The 25,969-nt window shown below is 38.0% G+C and overlaps 1 protein-coding gene across 3 annotated transcripts in view; it reads right to left on the bottom strand.

Annotated features, from left to right (window-relative positions):
* Positions 1-11,772: 11,772 nt before the first annotated feature.
* Positions 11,773-25,969, bottom strand: part of LOC126244882 (protein halfway) — a 219,775-nt gene continuing 205,578 nt past the window's right edge. For all 3 annotated transcript variants that reach the window (XM_049948274.1, XM_049948273.1, XM_049948272.1), the window contains exon 9: positions 11,773-14,893. In XM_049948274.1, the coding sequence (XP_049804231.1) occupies positions 14,684-14,893 (210 nt within the window). In that variant the 3' untranslated portion in view covers positions 11,773-14,683. The remainder of the gene's footprint in view (positions 14,894-25,969) is intronic.

The raw sequence follows: 25,969 nt of genomic DNA, 5'->3' as shown, positions 1-25,969 counted from the left end.
GAGTGAAGACAGTTACATATTAGGTTCACAGGTAACTCCATATGATAGCCAAACATCGATGGTAGGTACCAACAAAGTCCAGGTCACATACGAGGAGAAAACCAATTAGCGCAGGTCCACCAGAGAGGTTGCATAAACATCAATTGTTTGTAATAAGTGAGACTGTGGTGGTCCATGGCAACCATGTAATATGTTGCAGATATTTTTACATGTGAGCTGGTGCCAATGGATGCATCCTCCTGTGCCACACCTAGTGTCCTCAATGGACAATACATACAGTGAGACATCTTTGGTTACTTCCAATCGCTCCATCATTAATCCATTGATAACTCATTATGGAAGGCAGATACCTTGTGCAAAGATATTCTCATTTAGTGTGTTAAAATCTGTAACATGAAACCTTTAATTTTATTTTTGATGGTGTCAAGGTTCTGTTATGTGAATCACAAACAAACATAAAGTTATTTGCAACCCCATTGTCACAAGTTTTAAATGTATGAACCACATATTACATTAAATTAGCCATGTTTCATGGAACCTGGGGAGTGTGGTGTATGGGATGGAGAAATAATTAAAAAATGCGCAGATGTACAGAGGCTACAATTTGTGGATGGAGCAGAAAGGGGAAGGGAGGATCATAATGTTACATAATTTGCTTTGTCCAAGTTAATGTGCATATCCTGTTCACAGGTTTTATGGTTGCCCATGATATAGAAAGCACTTGGTGGAAGTGGACAACAAAGAATTTGAAAACTTGTAGGACAAATCGAAGCATTAGACCAACCTTAGGAATTGGTAGCTCCAGTTAATGCTGTAGGAGTCCCAATCAGGTTGGGAGTCATGAAATTTACCCTGGGAAAAATAAATAGATCTGAGAATTTATTGCCAGCAGCAGTCACAGCACAAACCTTTCTCATCAGGTGCAGTTCCTTCAGTATTTTGGTACCATGACTTCTGAAAGCTCATATGAGCTTAATCTTGTCCCATCATAATTCTGTATGCCATTTTGTTGGCATTGATGATAGTCAAGGATCTTTTTGTAGCTGTTACAGATATCTGCACAATTTCTTTATTGAGAGTAATATCCCAAGCCAAAATTTTTGCTTGAGGTTTCCAAAGGGACAATTATTGCCTTAAACTTCAGCCTTTGTTTACCTACACTTTTTTGGCCAATTCAAGAGGAATCCATGACTTTTTATTACAAAGTCATAAACCAAAGACATTACTTGGCTTTTTGTAAGGTCATAGAACATATTAGCCATAGTTATCAAATTTTGAGCAATAATTGAGCCTCTTCGTAAATGAAAACTTTTTTTAAATACATATATATATAAAAATGTCTAACAGTTTGAATGTTTTGAGGTGGAAAATCAAGATGCTTCGTTAAATTATAGGACCCTGATGACTCGGCAACAGTCATCATTCTTTCTTGAATGAGCTTTATGGCAGTTTCCTTATTTTGCATATCACTTTTTTCCCAGCATGATGCCAGCCTTACACTCAGTATCTTGAAATGTATTCTAGCAGTGCGAAACAAATCACTGAGTAGACATCTGGAACATTAATTGAAAGAGTTCTCACAATTAATTCTATTCATAGTTAATGGCATCTGTAATTAATTTTATAAAGTGTGTTTAGTTGACCTGATCAAAGGACAACACATTAAAGTGGTCAGGGATAAAACATGTTGTCAGTATTTTTTGTGTTATTTGTTTTAGGTTAGGAGCAGAAGATTCAAAGTTTTCATTCTGCATACTGAAAAGTTCATAAACATTTTACTTTTATTTCAGCAGTATAATACGAACCCATCAAAGGTTGTAGTCAAAAGGTAACAGTACAAATACTTACATTTCAATGATGATAACTGATAGAGATTTACAAGCAGCTTACAATAAGTAATGCAATACACTTTTTTTTCAGCCAATTTTGGCTGAAAAAATTCGGAACTTGTTGTGGGACATAGTGGAATATTCAAGCTCCAGCACCTATAGTTTCATGAAGTTCTGATAGGTGGCAGTCCTATATGTAGCCTTCAAAATGGAATCTGTAACAGAGGTACATTCCAGGCAGAGAGCTGTCATTAAATTTCTTTTGATGGTAAACCAGAGCATTGCACACATTCATAGGCAATTTCAGAATGTCTACAGAGTCCTCGCAGTGAACAAAAGCACTGTGGGTCACTGGGCAAGGGTTCTATCATTCTTGCAACATGAGCACGAAAACTCGTCTGATCTCCAGTGTCCTGGCCAGCCGCACACAGTTGTGACTCCTGCGATGTTGGAATGTGCGAAGATTCTCATTCAAGAAGACGAACCACAATCAAAGACCTTGTTGTTCTACTGGGTGTCTCTGTCTGTAGTGTTGACACACTCATTCACAAGTTGGAGAACTCATAGGTTTGTGTCCGTTGGGTTCCTTGCTGCCTGACAGCGGATCTCAAAAACCAACAAAGTACCATCTGTGTGGAATTGCTTATACATTACAACCTGCTGATCATGACCATTTTTTGTTGAACGTCATCACAGGCGATGAAAAATAGGTTCATCACATTTAACTGGAAACAAGAAGAAGATGTTAAAAGCTGCACCCTCAGCTAGTAAAGTTACAGTGTCAGCCTTCTGGGGCTCTGAAGGGGTTATTCTGCTTGATGTCATTCCTTATGGTGCAACATTCAACTCTGAAGTGCACTGTGTTACACTCAGGAAATTGAAGAAACAACTTCAGCATGGTTGTCGCCACAAAAATGCAAAAAAACTTCTCCTTCTCCATGAAAACGCAAGGCCTCACACAAGTCTGCACACCTGTGGTACTACTGCTACTGCTGCTGAGATGGAAAGTATGGATTCTCATAATGTGATTGCTTATTGCACTGCAAATGTAAGAGAGGTTGCAAATAAGGAATTTAGTAGGTCATATTATGTTTTGATATAGCTTGGCTTTCCCTACTCACAGTAAAAGTAGATTGGAGGGTACTGTATGTGTAAATCTGTGGTTCATTGGACTGTTCTTTCTCACCCACTCTACAGCCTGGATCTCTCGTCTTCTTTCCCCACTCTACGTCTTTATTAGAATGAAGTTTCCCACTTTAAAGCTAATATGCTTGACTCTTTCATTGTATCTCCTATTTCTCTCATTGGACATTCTTTTTATCCATTGCCTAGCCAGTCTTTTCTTTCCTTACAAAACCAATTTTCTAACTTGCATCTGTTTGGTCCAATGAAGGATGCACTCCACGTCAGTGATGGACTTCAGATCTAAAGCATTCTCAAGCCAAGCTTTCTTTCTTCATTTATTTGCTTGGAATTATTCTTAGTCTTTACTAGAATGAAGTTTCCAATTTAAAGCTGATACGCTTCACTCTTTCACTGTAACTCGTATTTCTCTCATTGGTCATTCTTTTCATCCATTGCCTAGCCAGTCTTCCCTCTCCTTCCAAAAACAATTTTTTAACTACTGGAAACTCTGTTTCTTCCATAATTATGTTTCTCAGTTTCTCACCTGGCATAACGTGGCAAGAAAAAAACCCTACTGCATTTTACAAGAAGTTATTACTGTAATGCTGTTCTTCTCACTACTGATATGAAACCAGACTGTGCTGAATGTTTTCTGTGAGATTATACCCTACACAAATGATTTAAACCCTTCACTCTGATTCTGCTCATATCTGCTGATGGAAAGTGTTTATAAATCTATTTTATTTCCTTCCAGGCATTCCTTGAATATCTTGGATATGTAGTGTGCCTTGTATTAGATCAGTTGATGCTTTTACATGTTGGCATCAGTAAAATATCTGTAGGTGATTCTTTAACCTCATTGACAGGTTGTTAAAGCTCAAAAATTCTTGCAATTTGACTAGTCAATTTGGCAAAAGTCGTGGGATAGTGATATGCACATATACAGACGGTGGTAGTTTTGTGCACACAAGTATAAAATGGCAGTGATTGGTTGAACTACCATTTGTACTCAGGTGATTCGTGTAAACAGGTGTCTAACATGATTATGGCTGCACAACAGGAATTAAATTTCAGGCATTACCTCTCACCACAGACAATGCAGTGGCTGCCAATCTTTACTTAGCGACCAAGAGCAGCAATGTTTGCGTAGAGTTGTCAGTACTAACAGGTGAGCAACAATGCATGAAACAACCACAGAAATCATTGTGAGATGTATGACAAACATATCCATAAGGACAGTGCAGAAAAATATGGCATCAATGGGCTATGGCAGCAGACAACAAAGGTGAGTGCCTTTGCTAACAGCATGACATCATCTGCAGTGCCTCTCATGGGTTCGTGGCCATATTGATTGGATTCTAGATGACTGGAAAACTGTGGCCCGGTCAAATTAGCCCTGATTTCAGTTGGTGAGAGCTTATAGTAGGGTTCAAGTGTGGCACACACCCCATGGAGCCAGGGACCCAAGTTGTCAATAATGCACTGTGCAAGCTGGTGGTGGCTCCATAAACATGTGGGCTGTGTTTACATGGAATGGACTGGCTTCTCTGGTCCACCCGAACTGATCATTGATTGTAAGTGGTTACATTCAGCTAATTGAAGTCCATTTGCAGCCATTCATGGATTTCATGTTTCCAAACAACAGTGGAATTTTTATGGATGACAGTGTGCCATGTCACTGGGACACCACTGTTTATTTTATTTTATTTTATTTACACATCAAGTAACATAGGACCAAATTGAGGAGCAAATCTCCACAGTCATGGAATGTGTCAGTACATGAAATTACAACATAAAAGTAATAACAGATAAAAATAAATGTGTATGAGCCTGAAAAAAGTCAGTCCATAAGTTTAAGTAAACGCAATCAACAATACAATAAGAGTCAGCTTAATTTTTCAAGGAACTCCTCGACAGAATAGAAGGAGTGACCCATGAGGAAACTCTTCAGTTTTGACTTGAAAGCATGTGGATTACTGCTAAGATTTTTTGAATTCGATTCGTAGCTTATTGAAAATAGATGCAGCAGTGTACTGCACCCCTTTTTGCACAAGAGTTAAGGAAGTCCAATCCAAATGCAGGTTTGATTTCTGTCAAGTGTTAACCAAGTGAAAGCTGCTTATTTTTGGGAATAGGCTAATATTGTTAACAAGAAATGACAGTAAAAAATATATATATTGAGAGGCCACTGTCAAAATACCCAGACTCATGGACAGGGATCGACAAGAGGTTCGTGAACTTACACTACTTATTGCCCGAAGCACCCATTTCTGACCCAAAAATATCCTCTTAGAATGGGAAGAGTTGCCCCAAAATACAATACCATATGATATAAGCAAATGAAAATAAGCAAAGTAGACTAATTTTTGTGGCGAACAATCACTCTCTTCTGATATGGTTCTAATAGTAAAAATGGCAGTATTAAGTCTTTGACCAAGATCCTGAATGTGGGCTTTCCACGACAGCTTACTATCTATCTGAACACCTAGAAATTTGAACTGTTCAGTTTCACTAATCATATGCCCATTCTGTGAAATTAAAACGTCAGGTTTTGTTGAATTTTGTGTTAGAAACTGTAAAAACTGCGTCTTACTGTGCTCTAGCGTTAGTTTATTTTCTACAAGCCATGAACTTGGGTCGTGTACTGCACTATTTGAAACCAAGCCAATGTTGCACACAACATCCTTTACTACCAAGCTAGTGTCATCAGCAAACAAAAATATTTTAGAGTTACCCGGAGTACTAGAGGGCATATCATTTATATAAATAAGGAACAGGAGTGGCCCCAACACTGATCCCTGTGGCACCCCCCACTTGACAGTACCCACTCACACCCCAACATCACAGCCGTTATGAACATTGTGAATAATGACCTTTTGTTGTATGTTGCTAAAGTAAGAGGTGAACCAACTGTGAGCTACTCCCCGTATTCCATAATGGTCCAATTTCTGGAGCAATATTTTGTGATCAACGCAATCAAATGCCTTAGTTAAATCAAAAAATATGCCAAGTATTTGAAACCTTTTTGTTTAGCCCATCCAGTACCTCACAGAGAAAAGAGAATATAGTATTTTCAGTTGTTAAACGACTTCTAAAGGTGAACTGTACATTTGATAGCAAATCGTGTGATATGAAATGACCAATTATCCTTACATACACAGCCTTTTCAATAAATTTTGTAAACACTGTTGGCATAGAAATAGGTCTAAAATTATCTACATTATCCCTTTCTCCCTTTATATAAAGTGGCTTTACTACTGAGTACTTTAATCGCTCAGGAAACTGATCATTCCTAAGGGAAAAATTACATATATGGCTAAATAGAGGGCTGACATGTACAGCACAGTATTTTAATATTCTGCTAGACACTCCATCATAACCATGACAGTCCTTAGTCTTCAGTGATTTAATTATTGACTCAATCTCCCTCTTGTCTGTATCACAGAGGAGTATTTCAGACATCAATCTCGGAAAGGCATTTGTCAAGAAAGTTATATGATTTCCTGTAGAAACTGAATTTTTATTTAATTCACCAGCAATGCTCAAAAAATAATTGTTAAATACTGTACATATATCTGATTTATCAGTAACAAAAATATTTTTACTACGAATTGGCTTTATATTGTCGACCTTGTGCTGCTGACTAGACAGTTCCTTCACAATGGACCATATGGTTTTAATTTAATCCTGTGAATTAGCTATTCTATTTGCATACAACATACTGGTACTCTTTGCCTTCCTAATAACATTTTTAAGCACCTTACAATACTGCTTGTAATGGGCTACTATTGCTTGATTGTGACTACTACTAACATTTTGATATAATTCCCGCTTTGTTCTACAAAATATCCTTATCCCACTAGTCAGACACCTGGGCTGCCAAGTTTAGTTTCACTAAATTCAACTGCCCCTGCACAACATTCAAATATCTGTTCAGTGTAGTGATGTGATACATCTATGAACTCAACCGAGCGAGGTGGCGCAGTGGTTAGACACTGGACTCGCATTCGGGAGGACGACGGTTCAATCCCGCGTCCGGCCATCCTGATTTAGGTTTTCCGTGATTTCCCTAAATCAGTCCAGGCAAATGCCGGGATGGTTCCTCTGAAAGGGCACGGCCGACTTCCTTCCCCATCCTTCCCTAATCCGATGAGACCGATGACCACGCAGTCTGGTCTCCTTCCCTAAACCAACCAACCAACCATCTATGAACTCAAATGGAATACTGTTTTTTACGTACATAGCCACTCCCACCATCCCGCAAGGAACCCTTGAGAAAATGCCACTCATTCTGTATCCTGGTAAAGGAAGCCTCTGAATTGTCAAATTATTTAAGTGGTGCTCTGATATATCAATAATTTTAGAGTCAACATCTATAAGCAGTTCACTAACTTTATCTCTAATACATCTTATATTTTGATGAAATATGCTAATTCCTTCTCTACTTGGAATCATTACATCCTTTGGAAGGTGAGCCCTTAGTTAGAGGACTTCCTTTAAGCAGGTATACCTATCAGCTTACTTCAATCTAAAAAAAAGGTGCAGCTCTAACACCAACTACTACAGGAATTTTTCCATGAGTGACCCCACCACCACCACCCACTACACTGTCACCTATAATTTTAGCCAGCTTCCCCTTCCCATACCAATTGAGGTGCACGCCTTGCCTAGTGAAACCCGATCTACTGACAGACCCAACTGGCACTACTGAGATGTGACCCATGCCCTCTGCCATCAGCGCCCTCCCCAGCCCCATGTTAACACGCCTACAGCCGCATTAAGGTGAGGCCGATCATGACGCTGAAACAGTTGCACGAAATGGACATTAGTGCCACAAGTTTGAGTAGCTATCTTTACCAGCTCACCACCTACATCATATTCCCCATCCCTATCAAGACTGTTCCCTGCTCCACCCAATATCACTACCTCATCCTCCTTCGTAAAATTCCTACATAACTCCCCCATGCTATCAGTCTCTTGAGCCAACCCTGCACTGGGCTTCACAATGCTGGTGACCTGGTACTCACTCCCCAACACATCCTGCAACTGCTGGCCCACACCTCTACCATGAGAACTACCTAGCAGCAGCACCTCCTTCTTTCTGCTAGACTTTGCAACTAACATAAGCAACTAACATAGGCCTCCTAATTGCTGAGCACTGCTGCATGTTCCCTACATCTACAGCTACATGAGGCTCCTCTTCACTCATCTCTGTCAGTTGGTCAAATCTATTGCATACCCAAAGTAAAACTGTCTGAATATATCCTCTTCCTAGCTGCCTTCTTGCCAACTGCCAGTTCCCATTCCCTACCGCCCTTCACCCTCCTCAACCTATCTAGTTCCTCCTTGGCGTGGTGACCTGGTACTCACTCCCCAACACATCCTGCAACTGCTGGCCCACACCTCTACCATGAGAACTACCTAGCAGCAGCACCTCCTTCTTTCTGCTAGACTTTGCAACTAACATAAGCAACTAACATAGGCCTCCTAATTGCTGAGCACTGCTGCATGTTCCCTACATCTACAGCTACATGAGGCTCCTCTTCACTCATCTCTGTCAGTTGGTCAAATCTATTGCATACCCAAAGTAAAACTGTCTGAATATATCCTCTTCCTAGCTGCCTTCTTGCCAACTGCCAGTTCCCATTCCCTACCGCCCTTCACCCTCCTCAACCTATCTAGTTCCTCCTTGGCGTGTTGTAACTGCATCTGAAGGGCACAGACCTTACACTCCTGCTCCTCTATCAATTTATTTCTACTACAGATTCTGCATTCCCAGGAGAGGATCTCACTAAAATGACCACTGGCTTCCCCACTGCATTCCCCCCAATGAAAATACTTTGAACAAATCCCACACCGTAACCCACTACTCACAAACCTACAACAGAGCCCATACTTCTCACTCATGGTAAAATTTTACAGTTACTGAGAAAAACCATACGTCTACATTACCAAAGTTCAGTTACACCAGTAGAACTATTTATAGAACTAACTATAATGGTCTCAAAATTCTTTGCCTACTAAGAAAGCAACTACTTGTATTAATACTACTACACCACAGCTAATACCAATACCAACAAGACTTCACAAATTTATTAGCTAAAACCAAAAAATTCAAATGGCCACTGGAACACTTAATGAAGTTAAAACACTGAATGCAAATTTTACTGAAATATTTCACTAGAAACAATAAGAAACGCCAGTTGAAAACTAAAGCACGAAATTTACTAAATGACTTCAATGCAAATAAAACTCCAAGAAACACAGCAAGCAAATGTTTACAAAAGTTTACTAAAACATTATTTTGCCACTATTAAATTTAAGAACTGTATAACAGTGCACAAATAAGTTTGTCAGTACTTAGCTTTATAACCGCTACAGCTGCAGTGCATGCCGCAAAATGTAAACACACTACTCGCAATTGGTTTGAAGAACATTCTGGATAATTTGAGAAAATGATTTGGGCACCCAGAACACCCAACATGAATCCCATCAAACATTTATGTGACATGATCAACATTTAATTGCCAGGGCAATATGGCGATCTGTGTAAAATAACCGTTGAAAGTCTCGTCTGCAGAAGGACAAAAAGGTGGACAGTGCTTCGATACCAGCGTGGACAAAATCTTGCACCAGCAACACTTTCGCAAATTGTAGATGGATATATAGGCAGCACAGCTCAATATTCCTGCAGGGGACTTCCGATGACTTGTCGAGCCCATGCCAAGTCAGGTTGCTGCTCTACACCATGCAAAAGGAGGTCTGGCATGAAACTAGGAGGTATCCCATGACTTTTGTCACCTCAGTGTACAGTTCCTGACACCAAATTGCCCATAACTTTGTTTTATGTAATCAAAACAATTTATTTATATCATGATCTGGCAAGTACAATTTACAACATCTCAATTTCAGCTGAGCAATATTCCATTTTACAACATGTAATATATTTTCTCTTGGGTAGGTCATTTGGTTTCAAGTAACATTTCACTTCCAACAATCTATTGCTATCATCTTGCTGTCGGATATTTCTGAAAACTGAACTCTTAAGCTCACTGTTGATTATGACTGCTATATGTGGCAAACTGTGCTCTCAAGTTCATTGTCTTTTACTGATGTTACACAGAATATCCTTATCTCTGTGTTGATCCTTCTTCTAAAAACTGCTTTTTCCTAAGCTCTTAGCATTCTTGTCAAGGTGTTTACCTTCACATCTATAAAAGGTAATATTGAACTGTTGTAAATATGTGGTCTGTCTCATCAGGCAACCATCTACAGCTTGTCATAAACACTCAACACCTTATGATCTATGGACACTACTGCTCTATGCTCCTGCAGACATTTTATTTTATTTTATTTTATTTTATTTTACTCTATTCTCACCATCGCCAGCAGAACAAAATCCAGTAGCAGATTCCAAGATGGCTATACACAGCAAATGGCTGCAATTTTTCTCAACAACTAAGAAAATTTTCTTCATATCCTTATCCATTTCCTAGATACAGAGCTTCAAAGTCACCCTTCTTGTACACATAAAATCCAGTGTGAGGTGAAAGTGTAGTTTATAAAGTGATATAGCACAGAGAAATAGTCCGTAAAGTCTCTCTTTTATCATCTGGAAATCCCATGTGTTATGACTAAAGCACATGCAAACTTTTTTTACAAGTAAAATTTGGTCTGGGATGTAAAATTAGTTTTGCATTATTTTAGTTTCACATAATTAAACTGTCTAAATTTTACTTTCATTTCATATGAGTTACTTGCCCCGCTGCAGTAGGGAAAAGAAGAGAACCAATGGAAAAAGGCTCCTATCAGAACACAAAAAATGTGAATAAGTTCCTGTTTACATAAAAGATTGTGACTGAAAAGTGGGCTACTAGCTGCCTAATTTTACCTTCCTCAGCACCTTTAAAAATTTCCCCTAAAATTTTAGCATGCATACATATTTGCACTTTTTTAGGCCAAGAGAGATGAAGACAGTGGCACAGAGAGAGAAATGTAATAAATAGTGGAAGATGGTAGACTTTGGCTGTGATATAGAAAAAGTGAAGGAGACAATGGCTGTGTGAGAGAGAGAGACACAGACACAGTGGCAGTGGAACATAACTGAAAGTGACAGAACAATGCTAGGAAAAGAATGAAGGAGACAGTGAAATGGAAAGACAAAGTGGAAGTTGGTAACAGTCAGTGATAGAGTGACAGAGTATATGACAATGACAACAAGAGAGAGATTGTGACAGTGATAAAAGACAGCAGCAGAAGGAAAGAAGAAATGAGTTTTCAGCAGTAAGAGAGACCAAGAGGGAGACAGTGTAAGTGATAGGAGACTAGTAGTTGGACAGAATGAACGGGGCTGTGGCTGTGACCCAGGAGACAATGACAGAAAGACACAAAGAGATAATGACAATGAGTTGTGTTGAATGAGCAAGAGAGAAAGGGCAACTGAGAGTGGATACGGGTACGAGCAACTTACAGCAATGGACTAGCGAGTGAGTTACAGTTAGGGGAGCTTGTGGGATTTAAAAATAGTGTGAATATGTTTGCGTGCCAAAATTTTTAAAGGTGCTGATGAAGCTCTCTTCTTTGCTTGTGTGATGATGGTGGCATATCATCCTTGTATTGTCTTGTCTTCTACAACTTACTCCAGGCTGCTGTTTTGTTGTCTAGAACGATATGGATAAGACTCCACATTCTTGAATGTCTTGTAGTACTAACTTTTCTTTATTTCTTGGTTCTTTCTCAAAAAATTCACAAGAGTACTTAAACTAACACATGAAATGGGGCTGCAAGTGAGTCTTATTTAAAATGAAAAGCTGTTAAATTGGAAGTAAAAACTTCGTTTATTTGAAATATAAAGACATTAAAAACAGACATCAATTCAAATCACATTTCACATTCATTTAAAAATATATATATCAAAGTGACTAAAATTGTGTACAACATATGAAGTACAACAGAAGGCAGCATCTGACTATCTTTGAGGTTCTTTAGAACTGTTATTCATACTGCAGATGTAAATTTCAGTTGATTTGAATTTGATGATATATGAAGATATAAAGTTAGGTGATAGGCATTTCAGTTTGGCATTATAAAAGAGTCTCTCTCTCTCTCTCTCTCTCTCTCTCTCTCCAACACACACACACACACACACACACACACACACACACACACACACACACACACACAGACTTATTATAACTTTACAAAAATATATGTACAAATGTAAATTTATATCTACATACAATAAAATACCATATAAAATATCAATCAGAATTACTACAGTTATCAGCATTGACTGATATGCTATATGCTTACTCAGTCCATTAGCCTACTCAATCCATTATATCTTGAATAAGTTGCAGATCAATCTTCAGTATTTAGACATTGATTTAATGACAAAGAAAACCAACAGGATACAAGAGAGCTGCAATCCACGTGAAAGGTTTAGACAGAAATTAAAAGATTTCTAGTTCTTGCACTACTAAAGTCATACTGAATAAAATCTGCTTGGTTTTCAAGGCATGTCACTTTGAAAAGACATTCAAGCTTCTGACAGCTATCTCTACCACTGCCATCAGGATTAAATACCAATGACTGCCGGAGCCAGCTCGGTGTTCCACTTATATAGGCACGATACCAGTATCTGTAATCTCCCAGAGAAAGCTGAAGTGATACTTGCATGGGAAGGTGAGCTGGGCAGCTCGTAGCAGCTGCAGCCTGCCACAGGACTGAGTGACATCAGGTGATGTGAAAGGCTGGTACCACATTCAAAACGGACACTTCCACCTTCCTAACAGCATTAAGCATCCATCTTTGCTTCTGCTTGATATCCAAAGCCAGCCCTCATGCTCTACTAAGGGTGTAACTTTTTCTCTGTTAAAACTGTTGCAGTTTATTCTAATTTTGACCACTTCCTTTATAATGGAATCCCAATGTGGTGATGCATAAGCCAATACTCTTGTCTCATGGTGAGTCAGAGCCACTACAAGCTGCCCAACTCATTTTACCATGCATGCATCACTTTGGCTCTCTATCAGGTGCAGATGCTACTATCATGCCCAAATAACCATATACACAGAACAGTGTGGCAGTTCTGGCATTCAGTGGTTTTTATCCCTAACGATGATGTCAGAGCCAGCTGTCAAAAGCCCATGTGTTTTATGTGAAGTGATATGGCTTGAAAGCTGAGATGATTTTATTCATGCATGCCACTGTGAACAAGTCGCATTGATTTAAGAATTGTTTGTCAGATGCAATATACTTTTCAACAGTGAGAAACAATTAGATTTTCTGTACTATAAGGCAGCCATTCAAATGCCTGTTTCCTCCCCTGACATAATGATTGTGACTTTTTGTATTTAAAAAAAGACATGTTCACAGTGTAAAGTAACTTTTTCTTTCACTTATTTTCTTCACATGACAAATTAAATAAAGTTCACAGAAACACAGCACTGAAACAATACATTTCTAGTTCAAGAAACACAAATAAGAAAATTTTTTTAAAAATCAGATCTCAGAAATAAAGAAATTATTAACATCTTCAGATCTCACATGTTGCTATGAAACGTGTACTGGACTAGAAAGAAATGAATTGAGATTACACACCAGTAAAAATGTTACAGATATTGTCAAAAACAGAAGTCATTTTTTCTGTAGTACTGGAGAGCAATAAACAACTTTTCAGGAATCTGATCTCTACATAACTATTATAAACAAAATAAACAGAGGGGATGGGCATAAAATTTTAAGGAAACATGTACATCACAGAAAAAGCAATGTAATAAAGAAAAAGGAGACCATAATAATAAAAATAAACTGGAAGTGTAAGGCACTACACAATTCAGAAAAATAGGTATTTGAAACTTGTGTTAAAAAAGTCAATACACTGTCACATCTCGGTTGCAAATTTTCTTTTTAAATTTTAGGTGCACTAAATTTTTTACACTATTGTATATTAATTTTTTTGTAAAGCCAAAAAAATATACTGGAATGAACACTACGGCATGGCCATGTCTTCACACCTATTGTGCAGACTGTCAAACAGCAATTTCAATACCTCAGAGAGAGCATAAGAATTCGTATTTCCCTTAAAAATATGATGAATTGCTGTATTATTTATGTTTGCCTCTCACACTGTCTGCATGTACACAATGCAATACACACTCTGTAAATATAAAGCTCAAAATGAAGGAACTGCCTAGCTAGTACTATAATAACAATAATAATAAATCATATTACTAAGTTTTTGGACCCATGAAATGGAAATTCATACTCTAATAACTCTTCATATGTATCTCAATCTCTGACCATCAAATTTTAGCAAAAGCTTTTAGTTTATTCTTTAAAATATAATGTACATACAAAATCAATGCACTCCACACATGATGCATTTGATTTGTTATAGCACCACTTTAACTTCATAAGGACATGAGCAACAGCAGTAAGCAAGATTCCACACCACTCCACTGATGTGTACGGCAACAACAACTGATAATTCATATGAAATTTACTGAACTGTAATAATGGTTACTTTACTGTCTTCATCACATGGGTCCAGCATAAAGCAACTAATTGTAAAATTAGAGAGAGATGTTCTAATGCTTTCAGAATTATTTGTACATTTTTCAACACCAGTATAAATGGCAAGTAACATTTGTATAAAAATATACAATATGAAATTTGAGTTTCCATTACAGGAAGTTTTCAGAATAGGCAAGGCTGAATTAGTGACTTTAGGCTTCACAAAGCCAGTCACAAGGCAACTTTGGCATTTTAGAAGCAGGCCATGGTAAGTGTCCAACAGTCCTAAAGACCCAGTAATCATAAGAGACCTTACTGATCAATAGTGCCAGCAACAGTACTTCTCCAGCTATTATGTAGTAAATGTAGTCTGTTAACACACGATTGGCTGCACATATTTCACTGATTTCAAGGTTAACAACCTGCAAAATGAACAATGCTGCATCAAAATTTCATATTATGACAGATGATTGTAATAAATGATAATACACCACTACAGCAATTTCAGAAGAAAGAAATAAAATCAGTACACAACAAAACATAATATTTCTAATGCATAACAAAATTCTCCCACTTTGATAATGCTTAGTAATACAAGTCACATGTCACCAGCTTAAATAACCTTCATGAGTTTTCAGTTCTCTCCTACTGTTTAGTAAGCAGCATATTATCTTATCACTGACAGATTCAGATGTTAAAATGTGGTTAAGCTCATTCTGTCTCGAGAAGAAACTTCCAATTAGAATTTATAAATTTGAAGATGGCAAAACTACAGTCACAGCATATCTTTTACATGCACCCAAGCTTTTATTAAAAGCAGAAAAGAATCACAAAAAGTATCAGTCAGTCTTTCCTTCTCATCCCATGCAGTAAGTCTTCCCTGACCTGACTTTCCCAAAATCTACCCCTTTTCCTAGACATCTCCAAGTCCTTTTCCTTCATGCCCCCCCCCCCCCCCCCCCTCTTCCTTCTCCTTCAACCCTTCTGTCTGAAGGAGCCACTGGCTCCAAAAGCTTGCCAATTGCAACCATCTTTTATGTGTATGTTCTGCCACCACTTGGTGAGTACTTTTTTTTATCCATCCAGTTAAATTATTTTGACAAAAAGTGACTCATTCTTCAACCACCTACAAAAATTTTTCAGCATCTAAAAGCACTCAGCTGGTACATGCTTAACCAACGAAAATTCAGGTCAATGTAAAACTAATGTCTGATTGATTTTTTACAGGTGTATCGTAGTTTACAAATAAGAAACAGCTGAACTGATGAATCCTGCAACCATAAACAGAACAATATGTTCCCCATAAGTTGAGGAGAACTTATCTTTATGATTGTTGTTGTAGTTTTAGTAGTAGTAGTAGTAGTTGTTGTTGTTGTTGCTGTTGTAGTCTTCAGTCCACAGACTGGTTTGATGCAGTTCTCCATGTTACTTTATCCTGTGCAAGCTTCTTCATCTCCAAGTAACTACTTCAACCTACATCCCTCTGAATCTAATTAGTGTATTCATCTCTTTGTCTCCTTCTATGATTTTTACCCTCCAAGCTGCCCTCCATTACTAAAATGGCGATCCCTTGATGCCTCAGAACATGTCCTACCAACCGATCCCTTCTTATATTCAAGTTTTGCCACAAATTCCTCTTCTCCCCAATTTGATTCATTATCTCCTCATTAGTTATGTGATCTACCCATCTAATATTCAGCATTCTTCTGTAAAACCACATTTCGAAGGATTCTATTCTCTTCTTGTCTAAACTATTTATCGCACATGTTTCAGTTCCATACATGGCTACACTTCATACAAATACTTTCAAAAAAGACTTACTAACCTTTAAACCTATACTTCATGTTAACAAATTTCTCTTCTTCAAAAACGCTTTTCTTGCCATGGTCAGTCTACATTTTATATCCTCCCTGTTTTGCTTCCCAAATAGCAGAACTGATCTACTACTTTAAGTGTCTTATTTCCTAATCTAATTCCCCCAGCATCACTTGATTTAATTCCATTACATTCCATTATCCTCATTTTGCTTTTGTTTATGTTCATCTTATATCCTCCTTTCAAAACACTGTCCATTCCATTCAACTGCTCTTCCCAGTCCTTTGCTGTCTCTGACCTCAAAGTTTCTATTTCTTCTCCATGGATTTTAATTCCTACTGCTTGCTCAATGTACAGATCGAATAACATCGGAGATAGGCTACAACTCTGTTTCACTCCCTTCCGAACCACTACTTCCATTTCAAGTCCCTCAACTCTTATAACTGCCCTCTGGTTTCTGTACAAATTTTAAATAGCCTTTCACTCCATGTATTTTACCCCTGCCACCTTCAGAATTTGAAAGAGAGTTTTCCAGTCAACATTGTCAAAAGCTTTCTCTAAGTCTACAAATGCTAAAAACGTAGGTTTGCCTTTCCTTAATCTATCTTCTAAGACAAGTGGTACGGTCAGTATTCCCTCACGTCTTCCAACATTTCCATGGAATCCAAACTGATCTTCCCTAAGGTCAGCTTCTATCAGTTTTTCCATTCGTCTGTAAAGAACTCCTGTTAGTATTTTACAGCTGTGACTTAATAAACTGATAGTTCGGTAATTTTCACATCTATCAACACCTGCTTTCTTTGGGATTGGAATTATTATGTTCTTCTTGAAGTCTGAGGGTATTTCACCTGTCTCATGCATCTTGCTCACCAGATGGTAGAGTTTTGTCAGGGCTGGCTCTCCCAAGGCTATCACTGGTTCTAAGGGAATGTTGTCTATTACCGGGGCCTTGTTTAGAATTAGGTCTTTCAGTGCTCTGTCAAATTCTTCACGCAGTATCGTATCTCCCATTTCATCTTCAGCTCCTCTATTTCCATAATATTGCCCTCGAGTACATTGCCCTTGTATAGACCCTCCATATCCTCCTCCTGCCATTCTGCTTTCCCTTCTTTGCTTAGAACTGGTTTTCCATCTGAGCTCTTGATATTCATACAAGTGGTTCTCTTTTCATCAAACGTCTCTTTAATTTTCTTGTAAGCAGTATCTATCTTACCCCTAGTGATATATGACTCCGCACCTTTACATTTGTCCTCTAGCCATACCTGCTTAGGCATTTTGCACTTTCCATCAATCTCATTTTTGAGACGTTTGTATTCCTTTTCGACAGCTTCATTTGCAACATTTTTATATTTTCTCCTTTCATCAGTTAAATTCAATATCTCTTCTTTTACCCAAGGATTTCTACAAGCACTCATCTTTTTACCTACTTGATCCTCTGCTGCCTACACTACTTCATCTCTCAAAGTTACCCATTCTTCTTCTACTGTATTTCTTTCCCCTGTTCTTGTTTCTTTGCCCTGTTCTTGCCAATTGTTCCCTAATGCTCTCTCTGAAACTCTCTAAACCTCTGGTTGTTTCAGTTTATCCAGGCCACTTTTCTCCTTAAATTCCCTCCTTTTTGCAGTGTCTTCAGTTTTAATCTACAGTTCATAACCAATAGATTGTGGTCAGAGTCCACATCTGCCACTGGAAATGTCTTACAATTTAAAACCTGGTTCCTAAACCTCTGTCTTACCATTATATAATCTATCTGAAACCTTCCAGTGTATCCAGGCCTCTCCCACATATAAAACCTTCTTTCATGATTCTTAAACCAAGTGTTAGCTAAGATTAAGTTATGCTCTGTGCAAAATTCTACCAGGCAGCTTCCTCTTTCATTCCTTACCCCCATTCCATAATCACCTACTACTTTTCCTTCTCTTCCTTTTTCCTACTATCAAATTCCAGTCCCCATGACTATTAAATTTTTGTCTCCCTTCACTATCTGGAGAAATCCTTTTACCTCATCATACATTTCTTCAATCTCTTCATCATCTGTGGAGCTAGTTGGCGAATAAACTTGTACTACTGTTGTAGATGTGGGCTTTGTGTCTATCTTGGCTACAATAATGCATTCACTATGCTGTTTGTAGTAGCTTACCCACACTCCTATTTTTTTTATTGATTATTAAAACTACTCCAGCATTACCCTATTTGATTTTGTATTTATAACCCTGTATTCACCTGACCAGAAGTCTTGTTCCTCCTGCCACCAATCTTCACTAATTCCCACTATATCTAACTTTAACCTATCTATTTCTCTTTTTAAATTTTCTAACCTCCCTAGCTGTTTAAGGGTTCTGACATTCCACTGTTCGATCCGTAGAATGCCAGTTTTCTTTCTCCTGATAACAAAGTCCTCCTGAGTAGTCCCTGCCTGGAGATCTGAATGGGGACTATTTTACCTCTGGAATATTTTACCCAAGAGGAAGCCATCATCATTTAACCATACAGTAAAGCTGCATGCCCCCAGGAGAAATTATGGCTATAGTTTCCCCTTGCTTTCAGCCATTTGCAGTACCAGCACAGCAAGGTCGTTTTGGCTAATGTTGCAAAGCCAGATTAGCATGCAAGCCTCCCCACCAACGGCAAGGTGCATGGTTCATGGGAAGATGATGATCAGAAGACAGTTTATTATAACATCAAAGCACAATATTTCGCACTTTAACATTTTATAAAATAATCATAACAAGGTTTCTGTTGACCATAACAATGGATTTCAGTTAAACACTGTTTGAAATCAGCTAGCATACATAATATTAAGAGATTGTAATAATCCAACATGAACCATGCCTACACTTAGACTTGAGTGCATTCTAAAGACTCTTCTGAGCTATTCACCCTTTGGCATAGATTAACATGTGTTCTGGAGTGCTACACATTTTTTGTCATGTGTGGGCAGTTACTACATCAGCAAGTAACAAATACATCTTTATGTGCCACAAAAGAAATATCCATTTCAGGAAATGCTATAAATATGATTATGCTCCTATCTCCAAGCAAACATGCTTGATCAAACAAAACAGCTAAAATAACCAAAAACAAGATTTCAGAAGATAATTCCAAAATAATCAAGAGAAGAAGATAAACAGAAGGAATAACAAAAAAATTAGCCAAGAGCCAGAAATGTGCTATGGGCACTGATATGAGTGATAAGAATAACGAGTGGAGACCACCATTGATCTACATGTAGAAAGCTTTCCAAGCAATTTGAAATCTTCACATCTATTGCAGAATATATATTCTCCCTGATGTGTTTCATTTTATGGGGGAAAAGGCCCCTTTTAAACCCAACAGAATGTATCACAGTCATGATACCTGTGTGCAGATCAAAGTTCTCTTCAAGTTGAGCATAAATGAAAAAACGTGTTAAGATTCAGCAACAAACTACTTGAAGTCTTGATGTACAGGTTAAGGTTGTTGAAATGATTCTGAGCATTTTGATAATGTTATGTTTGAGGTACTCCTACGGCTTAGTGCGGCAGTTGGAGACCTCCATTCAGGTCGCTGAGATCAGTGCAAGTTTTTGCTGACACTTTACAGTACTGTACAGTACGTCACAGTGTACAATGGATCGGGAGATTCCATGGTGGAGCCATGCAACAATCACAAATACTGTATGTAGCTACAGAAAAAAGAAAAATGATACTCAATGTAAAAGAGGAGAGTTATGTTTGCTACATTTCAAGCACTCAAGTTAGATTCTGAAGTATTATTGTACTTTGAGAGAATAAATCAATCATTAATATGCACGACTACTCTGCAATTCACAATAAAGTGGCAGCAGGGTGTTCTCCACACCAAATTCAGACTATTTCTCTACCGTTCCACTCCCTAAAAGTGCATGCAAAAAATAAACACTTAAATCTTTCTGTATAACCTCTGATTTCTCTTATTTCATCATAATGATGATCTCACCCAGAGTAGGTGGGCAACAACAAAATATTTCTGCATTTGGAGGAGAAAATAAGTGAGTGAAATATTGTGCAAAAATCCTTCCGCAACTAAAAATGCCACTGTTTAATGATTGCCTCCTCAGCTCACTTACTATATTTGTGACACTCTCTCCCCTATTTCACAATAATACAAAATAGCTGACATCCCTTGGACTTTTTCGATGTCCACCTTCAAGGATGCTATATTACACGGCAACACTAGCAGTGAATGGACAACCATAGTGCACACACTCTCTTTAGTACACCTGTTGCATCTTCTGAGTGTTCTGCCAATAAAAGACAGTCTTTGATTTGCCTTCCCCATCATTCCAATGTAAGTGTGTGTAATTGTAATTCCTGGGTATTTAGTTAAATTGATAGTGTTTAATTTTATGTGATTTATTGTGTAACTGAAGTTTAGCAGACTCCTTTTAAGACTCATGTGGATGCTGTAAACTTTTTATAATTTAAGGGCAACGCCATTTTTCACACCATACACATCACAGATTGCGAGGCAATTGTCTTTCTGGTCTTGACTCAAGGGCCGTGGGACAAACCTGGTGGTAACACGATGCATTCCAAGATGCTGTGCCAGGATTTTATGACATGATAGAACTGAAATGTTATGTTCTTCTGCAATCTTTCGGATAGTCAGTCTTCGATTGGCACGCACAATTTCATTGACATTTCTGACATGAGTGTCGTCGGTAGACATCAAAGGGCGTCCTCAAGAAGGGTCATCCTTAACTTCTCTCTAGCCGTTTTTTAAACATGTGAAATACAGTGTATGACTTGAGCACCATAGGCTTCCTGCATTGTTTGGTGTGTCTCTGTGAAGTTGTTTATTTTTTTCTTTTCCCACGCTAAATTTAATGTAGACGTGTTGTTCCTTTAAATCTGCTGTCTTGAAACTCAAACTGTGCAACACGACGTTCAACTCAATACAGCATTGAAAAATAACTAACAAACATACAACAATGAAACTTCCAACAGTTACACGTTAAACACAGACATGTGCAGGGATGCCAACCGCATTTTGCTCCAGCACACCATTTGTGCAAAATTAGCAATGTTCTGAGATTTTTGAACGGACCTCGTATACAGCCCAGAGGAGAGAAGGAATGACATTACTTTCATTATGACCTTCAGAAAGAAGTGAACAAAATTAACAAGCTAGACCATGTTGTCATCACTGGTAGTTTTAATGCAAGAGTTGGAAATCTACCTATACCAGGAATAGTATGATTATTTGGAGAAAAAGACCCTTAATAATGATTGATGGGAGCCAAGCCAATTTGCCTCTTTTAATCATTTTAAAATTACTAACACATTTCACAGAAATAATGAAATTCACAAGTTTACTTGCAATGCACGAGGACTGAGGTCTGTGATTGATTAACATACTAATTAATAAAAAAAGGAAGAACCTTATGCAAGATTTACATGTTTATAGGGGAAGCAACATAGGTAACAGCGACCAATTCATTTTAGGCAGCAAAATATTAACTATTAAAATGGAAGAAAACAAAGAAACCTCAAAAGAAGCCACAACATGGTTATTTCAAAATACATCTCCTGTCAGAATATAATATTAGGAAACATTATTAAGACAGCCTCCATGAAAAGCTTGCTTCACTGCCAATCAATAAAGATGACATCAATACAGAATGGAATAATATTAAGACCTACATCAATGAAGCAGCCTCAGAAGAACTTGATAAAGGGAATGAAACAAATGAGAAAAAATGACCCAGAATTTGGAACACAGAAATTAAAGAAGCCATTACAAAAAAACAAGTAGCTTATTTGCAGTTTCTACAAACAAAAACCTCATCAGAGAGATGGGAAATATACAAAACAAACAGGAATGCAGTGGAACAAATAGTGTGCAAAGCACACCAAGAGTTATGGGACTCATTCAGAAGTATGTTAGAACATGACATTCATGGCAGACAGCAAGGGATTTCAAACTGATTCCGTAATTCTTTCAAATTTATTCTGTATTTCTAGTTTTCTATAAGGCTTTTGACACTGTACCTCGCAAGCAGCTTGTAGTAAAATTGTGTGCTTATGGAATACCTATACAAATGATTTAGGAGACAACCTGAGCAGCCACCTTAGGTTGTTTGCAGATGATGCTGTGTTTTATCATCCAGTAAATTCACCAGAAGAGCAAAAGAAACTGCAAAACGATTTAGAAAAGATAGCTGTATGGTGCAAAAATTGGCAACTGACCCTAAATAATGACAAATGCTAAAAGAAATACGTTAAACTTTGGTTACATGATAAATCAGTCAAATCTAGAGGCCGTAAATCCAACTAAATGCCTAGGAATTACAAACTACTTAAATTGGAAAAAACACAAAGAAAATGTTGTGGTGAAGGCAAACCAAAGACTGCATTTTATTGGCAGAACACTTAGAAGATGTGACAGATCTACTATAGAGACTGCCTACACTATGTTTGTCTGTCCTCTTTTTGAGTACTCCTTTGCGGTGTGAGGTCCTTACCAGAAAAGGGTAACTAAGTACATCAAGAAAGTTCACAGAAGACCAGCACATTTTGTATTATTAAGAAACAGGGGAGAGAGTGTCACTGACATGATACAGGATTTGGGGTGGACGTCATTAAAACAAAGGCGTTTTTCATGGGGACAAAATCTTCTCATGAAATTTCAATTACCAACATTCCCCTTCAAATGCGAAAACATTTTGTTGATGCCAACCTACATATGGAGAAATGACCACCATAATGAAATAAGAAATCATAGCTCACACAGAAAGATACAGGTATCTGTTTTTTTCCACGAGCTGTTCGAGATTGGAATAATAGAGAATTATTGTGAAGGTAGTTTAATGAACCCTCTGCCAGGCACTTACATGTGGCTTGCAGAGTATCCATATAGATATAGATTTACAAGAAATACAACAGTAAAATTAGTAATAAAACAAAAATACAGTGAAACCCCTATTTTACATTTTCCTGTGGTCCAGACTTAAAAATGCAAAATTGAGGAAAACACAGAATCGAATAAAATGTTAAAACCCCCCATAATATGAGCAAAGACACATGTAATTGCCTTATACCATTAAATATTGCAATCTTCTCCAATACTTTGTATAAAATCTGTCTAAGTGAAGGAAATTAAATGTACAGTAAAGTGTTTATAAAATAATTTGTGGTAATGAATTTCATCAGTTCTTAAAAAGTCACAGATGTGTAACAGCATGTAAAAACTCATCAAAGAATTGAAATTGGTATCTGGGTACAAGGTAACAGAGCTATTTTACAACATGCAACAACCACAAATTATTTGTTCAAAACACAGGTTTACGAGACATCATCCTTTGTGCTTACCCAGAGAAAAGCAAAAATTGATGAACATGTTGAATTAAACCAAAAACATCACAGCAGCTAAGTGGTTAAACCAAAAGCATAAATGCGAACATCTGCTAAATGATGAATTTTGTCACCATTGCTTTCTTATGAGCCATACTTCATATGCTCACCACCATTACAGTGTTATTTCGAAGTTGGTGAGAGAAACAGAGATGCAACTGTATTGTATCAGATTTGAACACAAAAGTCTTTCAAATGCACTATCATAAAACTCTTGCTCTATTTCTGTGTGACATCTCTGCCATACCACATCATCTGCACTTCCCAAAATGCTTTCGTCCCTACCTGCATTCTCATAGCTGAAGGGCCACTCCCCCTCGCCCCACATCCAGTATGTGAGCGCATTTTATGTGTGTTAGTATGGTGTAGTGGCTGTGCTGCCTACTGAGTGACTTAACAAGTTGCCAGCCAATAAGAGTTCACTAGCCAGAAATGGGCAACATTTCCTCGATTATGACCGAGCATATTCTTCAAGACTCAGTGTTTGAATTTAAAAGGTTGATGACTGATATTGATGCTGAATACAGTACATTGGAAATGCATGCAAAATGATGAGACTGAGTTCTAACAAGGGAACCTCCCCATCGCACCCCCCTCAGATTTAGTTATACGTTGGCACAGTGGATAGGCCTTGAAAAACTGAACACATATCAATTGAGAAAACAGGAAGAAGCTGTGTGGAATTATGAAGAAAATAAACAAAATACACAAACTAGGTAGTCCATGCGCAAGATAGGCAACATCAAGAATAAGGTGAGCTCAGGAGCGCCGTGGTCCCGTGGTTAGCGTGAGCAGCTGCGAAATGAGAGGTCCTTGGTTCAAGGCTTCCCTCGAGTGAAAAGTTAAATTTTTTATTTTCAGTTTATGTGATAAACTCTTATGTTTTCTTCACTTTTTTGGGAGTGATTATCACATCCACAAGAAAACCTAAATAGGGCAAGATAGAAGAATCTTTTTACCCATTCGCCAAGTGTACAAGTTAGGTGGGTCGAAAACATATTCCTGTCATGTGACGCACATGCCATCACCAGTGTCATATAGAATATATCAGACGTGTTTACCTGTGGAGAAATCGGTTGATCTATAACCTCGCGATCAAATGTTTTCGGTTCCCATTTGAGAGGCACGTACTTTCATCTACTAATCGCACGGTTTTGCCGTGCGATCGAAAAACACAGACACTAAACTTATTACAGTGAACAGAGACATCAATGAACGAACGGACAGATCATAACTTTGCGAAAATAAAGAAGTAAACTTTTCACTCGAGGGAAGACTTGAACCAAGGACCTCTCGTTCCGCAGCTGCTCACGCTAACCACGGGACCACGGCGCTCCGGAGCTCACCCTATCCTTCTTGTTGCCTATCTTGCACATGGACTACCTAGTTTGTATATTTTGCTTATTTTTTTCATAGTTCCACACAACTTCTTCCTTTTTTCTTGATTGATCTGTGTTCAGTTTTTCAAGGCCTATCCACTGTGCCAACTTATAACTAAATCTGAGGGGAGTGTGATGGGGAGGTTCCCTTGTAAGTGACATACGAAAAGGTAGTGGCTGGGCCCCTTTGTCATGTATTGGCTCAGTCCAGAACACTTCACGTCAACTGCCTTGTTTTTCCATTACCACTGCATCCCAGCAGCAGTTGTATTGTAACTGTGTGGTGAAGCTAAATATTGCAAGCTGTGTTGGTAACACTGATTGTGGATTACATCAGCATTTCCTCTCTCACATCTCCCCTCTCCAGAACAGCCTAAAATATTCCCTTAACTCCATAACCACCCATGGTGAGAACCATCTGTCTTTTGTGCCGCTTATAACTCATTCAGTCACATCAAATATCGACAGGACGAAAATGGGATGAAGTCAAGAGAGATGATGAGTAAGAACTTAGAATCGAGGAATACTTTACTCCGAAGAAATGTAAAATTCAGGAATTTTTAGCAGTGATATTATGGCTTTTTTACAGGGGCTATGAATTTACAGTGTAGAATTGCGGAAACATAAAATCGGAGAACATAAAATCAAAGTACCATTGCAATGGCAACCCGAGGAAAATACCCAGTCAAAACAAAAATTGTTTTGGATAATTCAGTTTTAGAACAAGTCTCTCAAATTTCTTATTCAGAGTGTGCTGTAAGTTTTGATTTTGATATTGATATTGAAAATAAAATATACAAATTCTAAGCTGTCTGTGGTACCATCAGGACAACATTGGGCTATAAACTACAAAATGAAACAATCACAAAATTCTATAAAGCGAATGTGGTTCCTTTGTTATCCTCTGAAAGCAAAAGCTGAGAAAAAGATA

This window comes from Schistocerca nitens, chromosome 1 (genome assembly GCF_023898315.1).
Source record: "Schistocerca nitens isolate TAMUIC-IGC-003100 chromosome 1, iqSchNite1.1, whole genome shotgun sequence".
Classification (NCBI taxonomy): domain Eukaryota; kingdom Metazoa; phylum Arthropoda; class Insecta; order Orthoptera; family Acrididae; genus Schistocerca; species Schistocerca nitens.
This window is presented reverse-complemented; position numbering and strand designations above follow the sequence as displayed.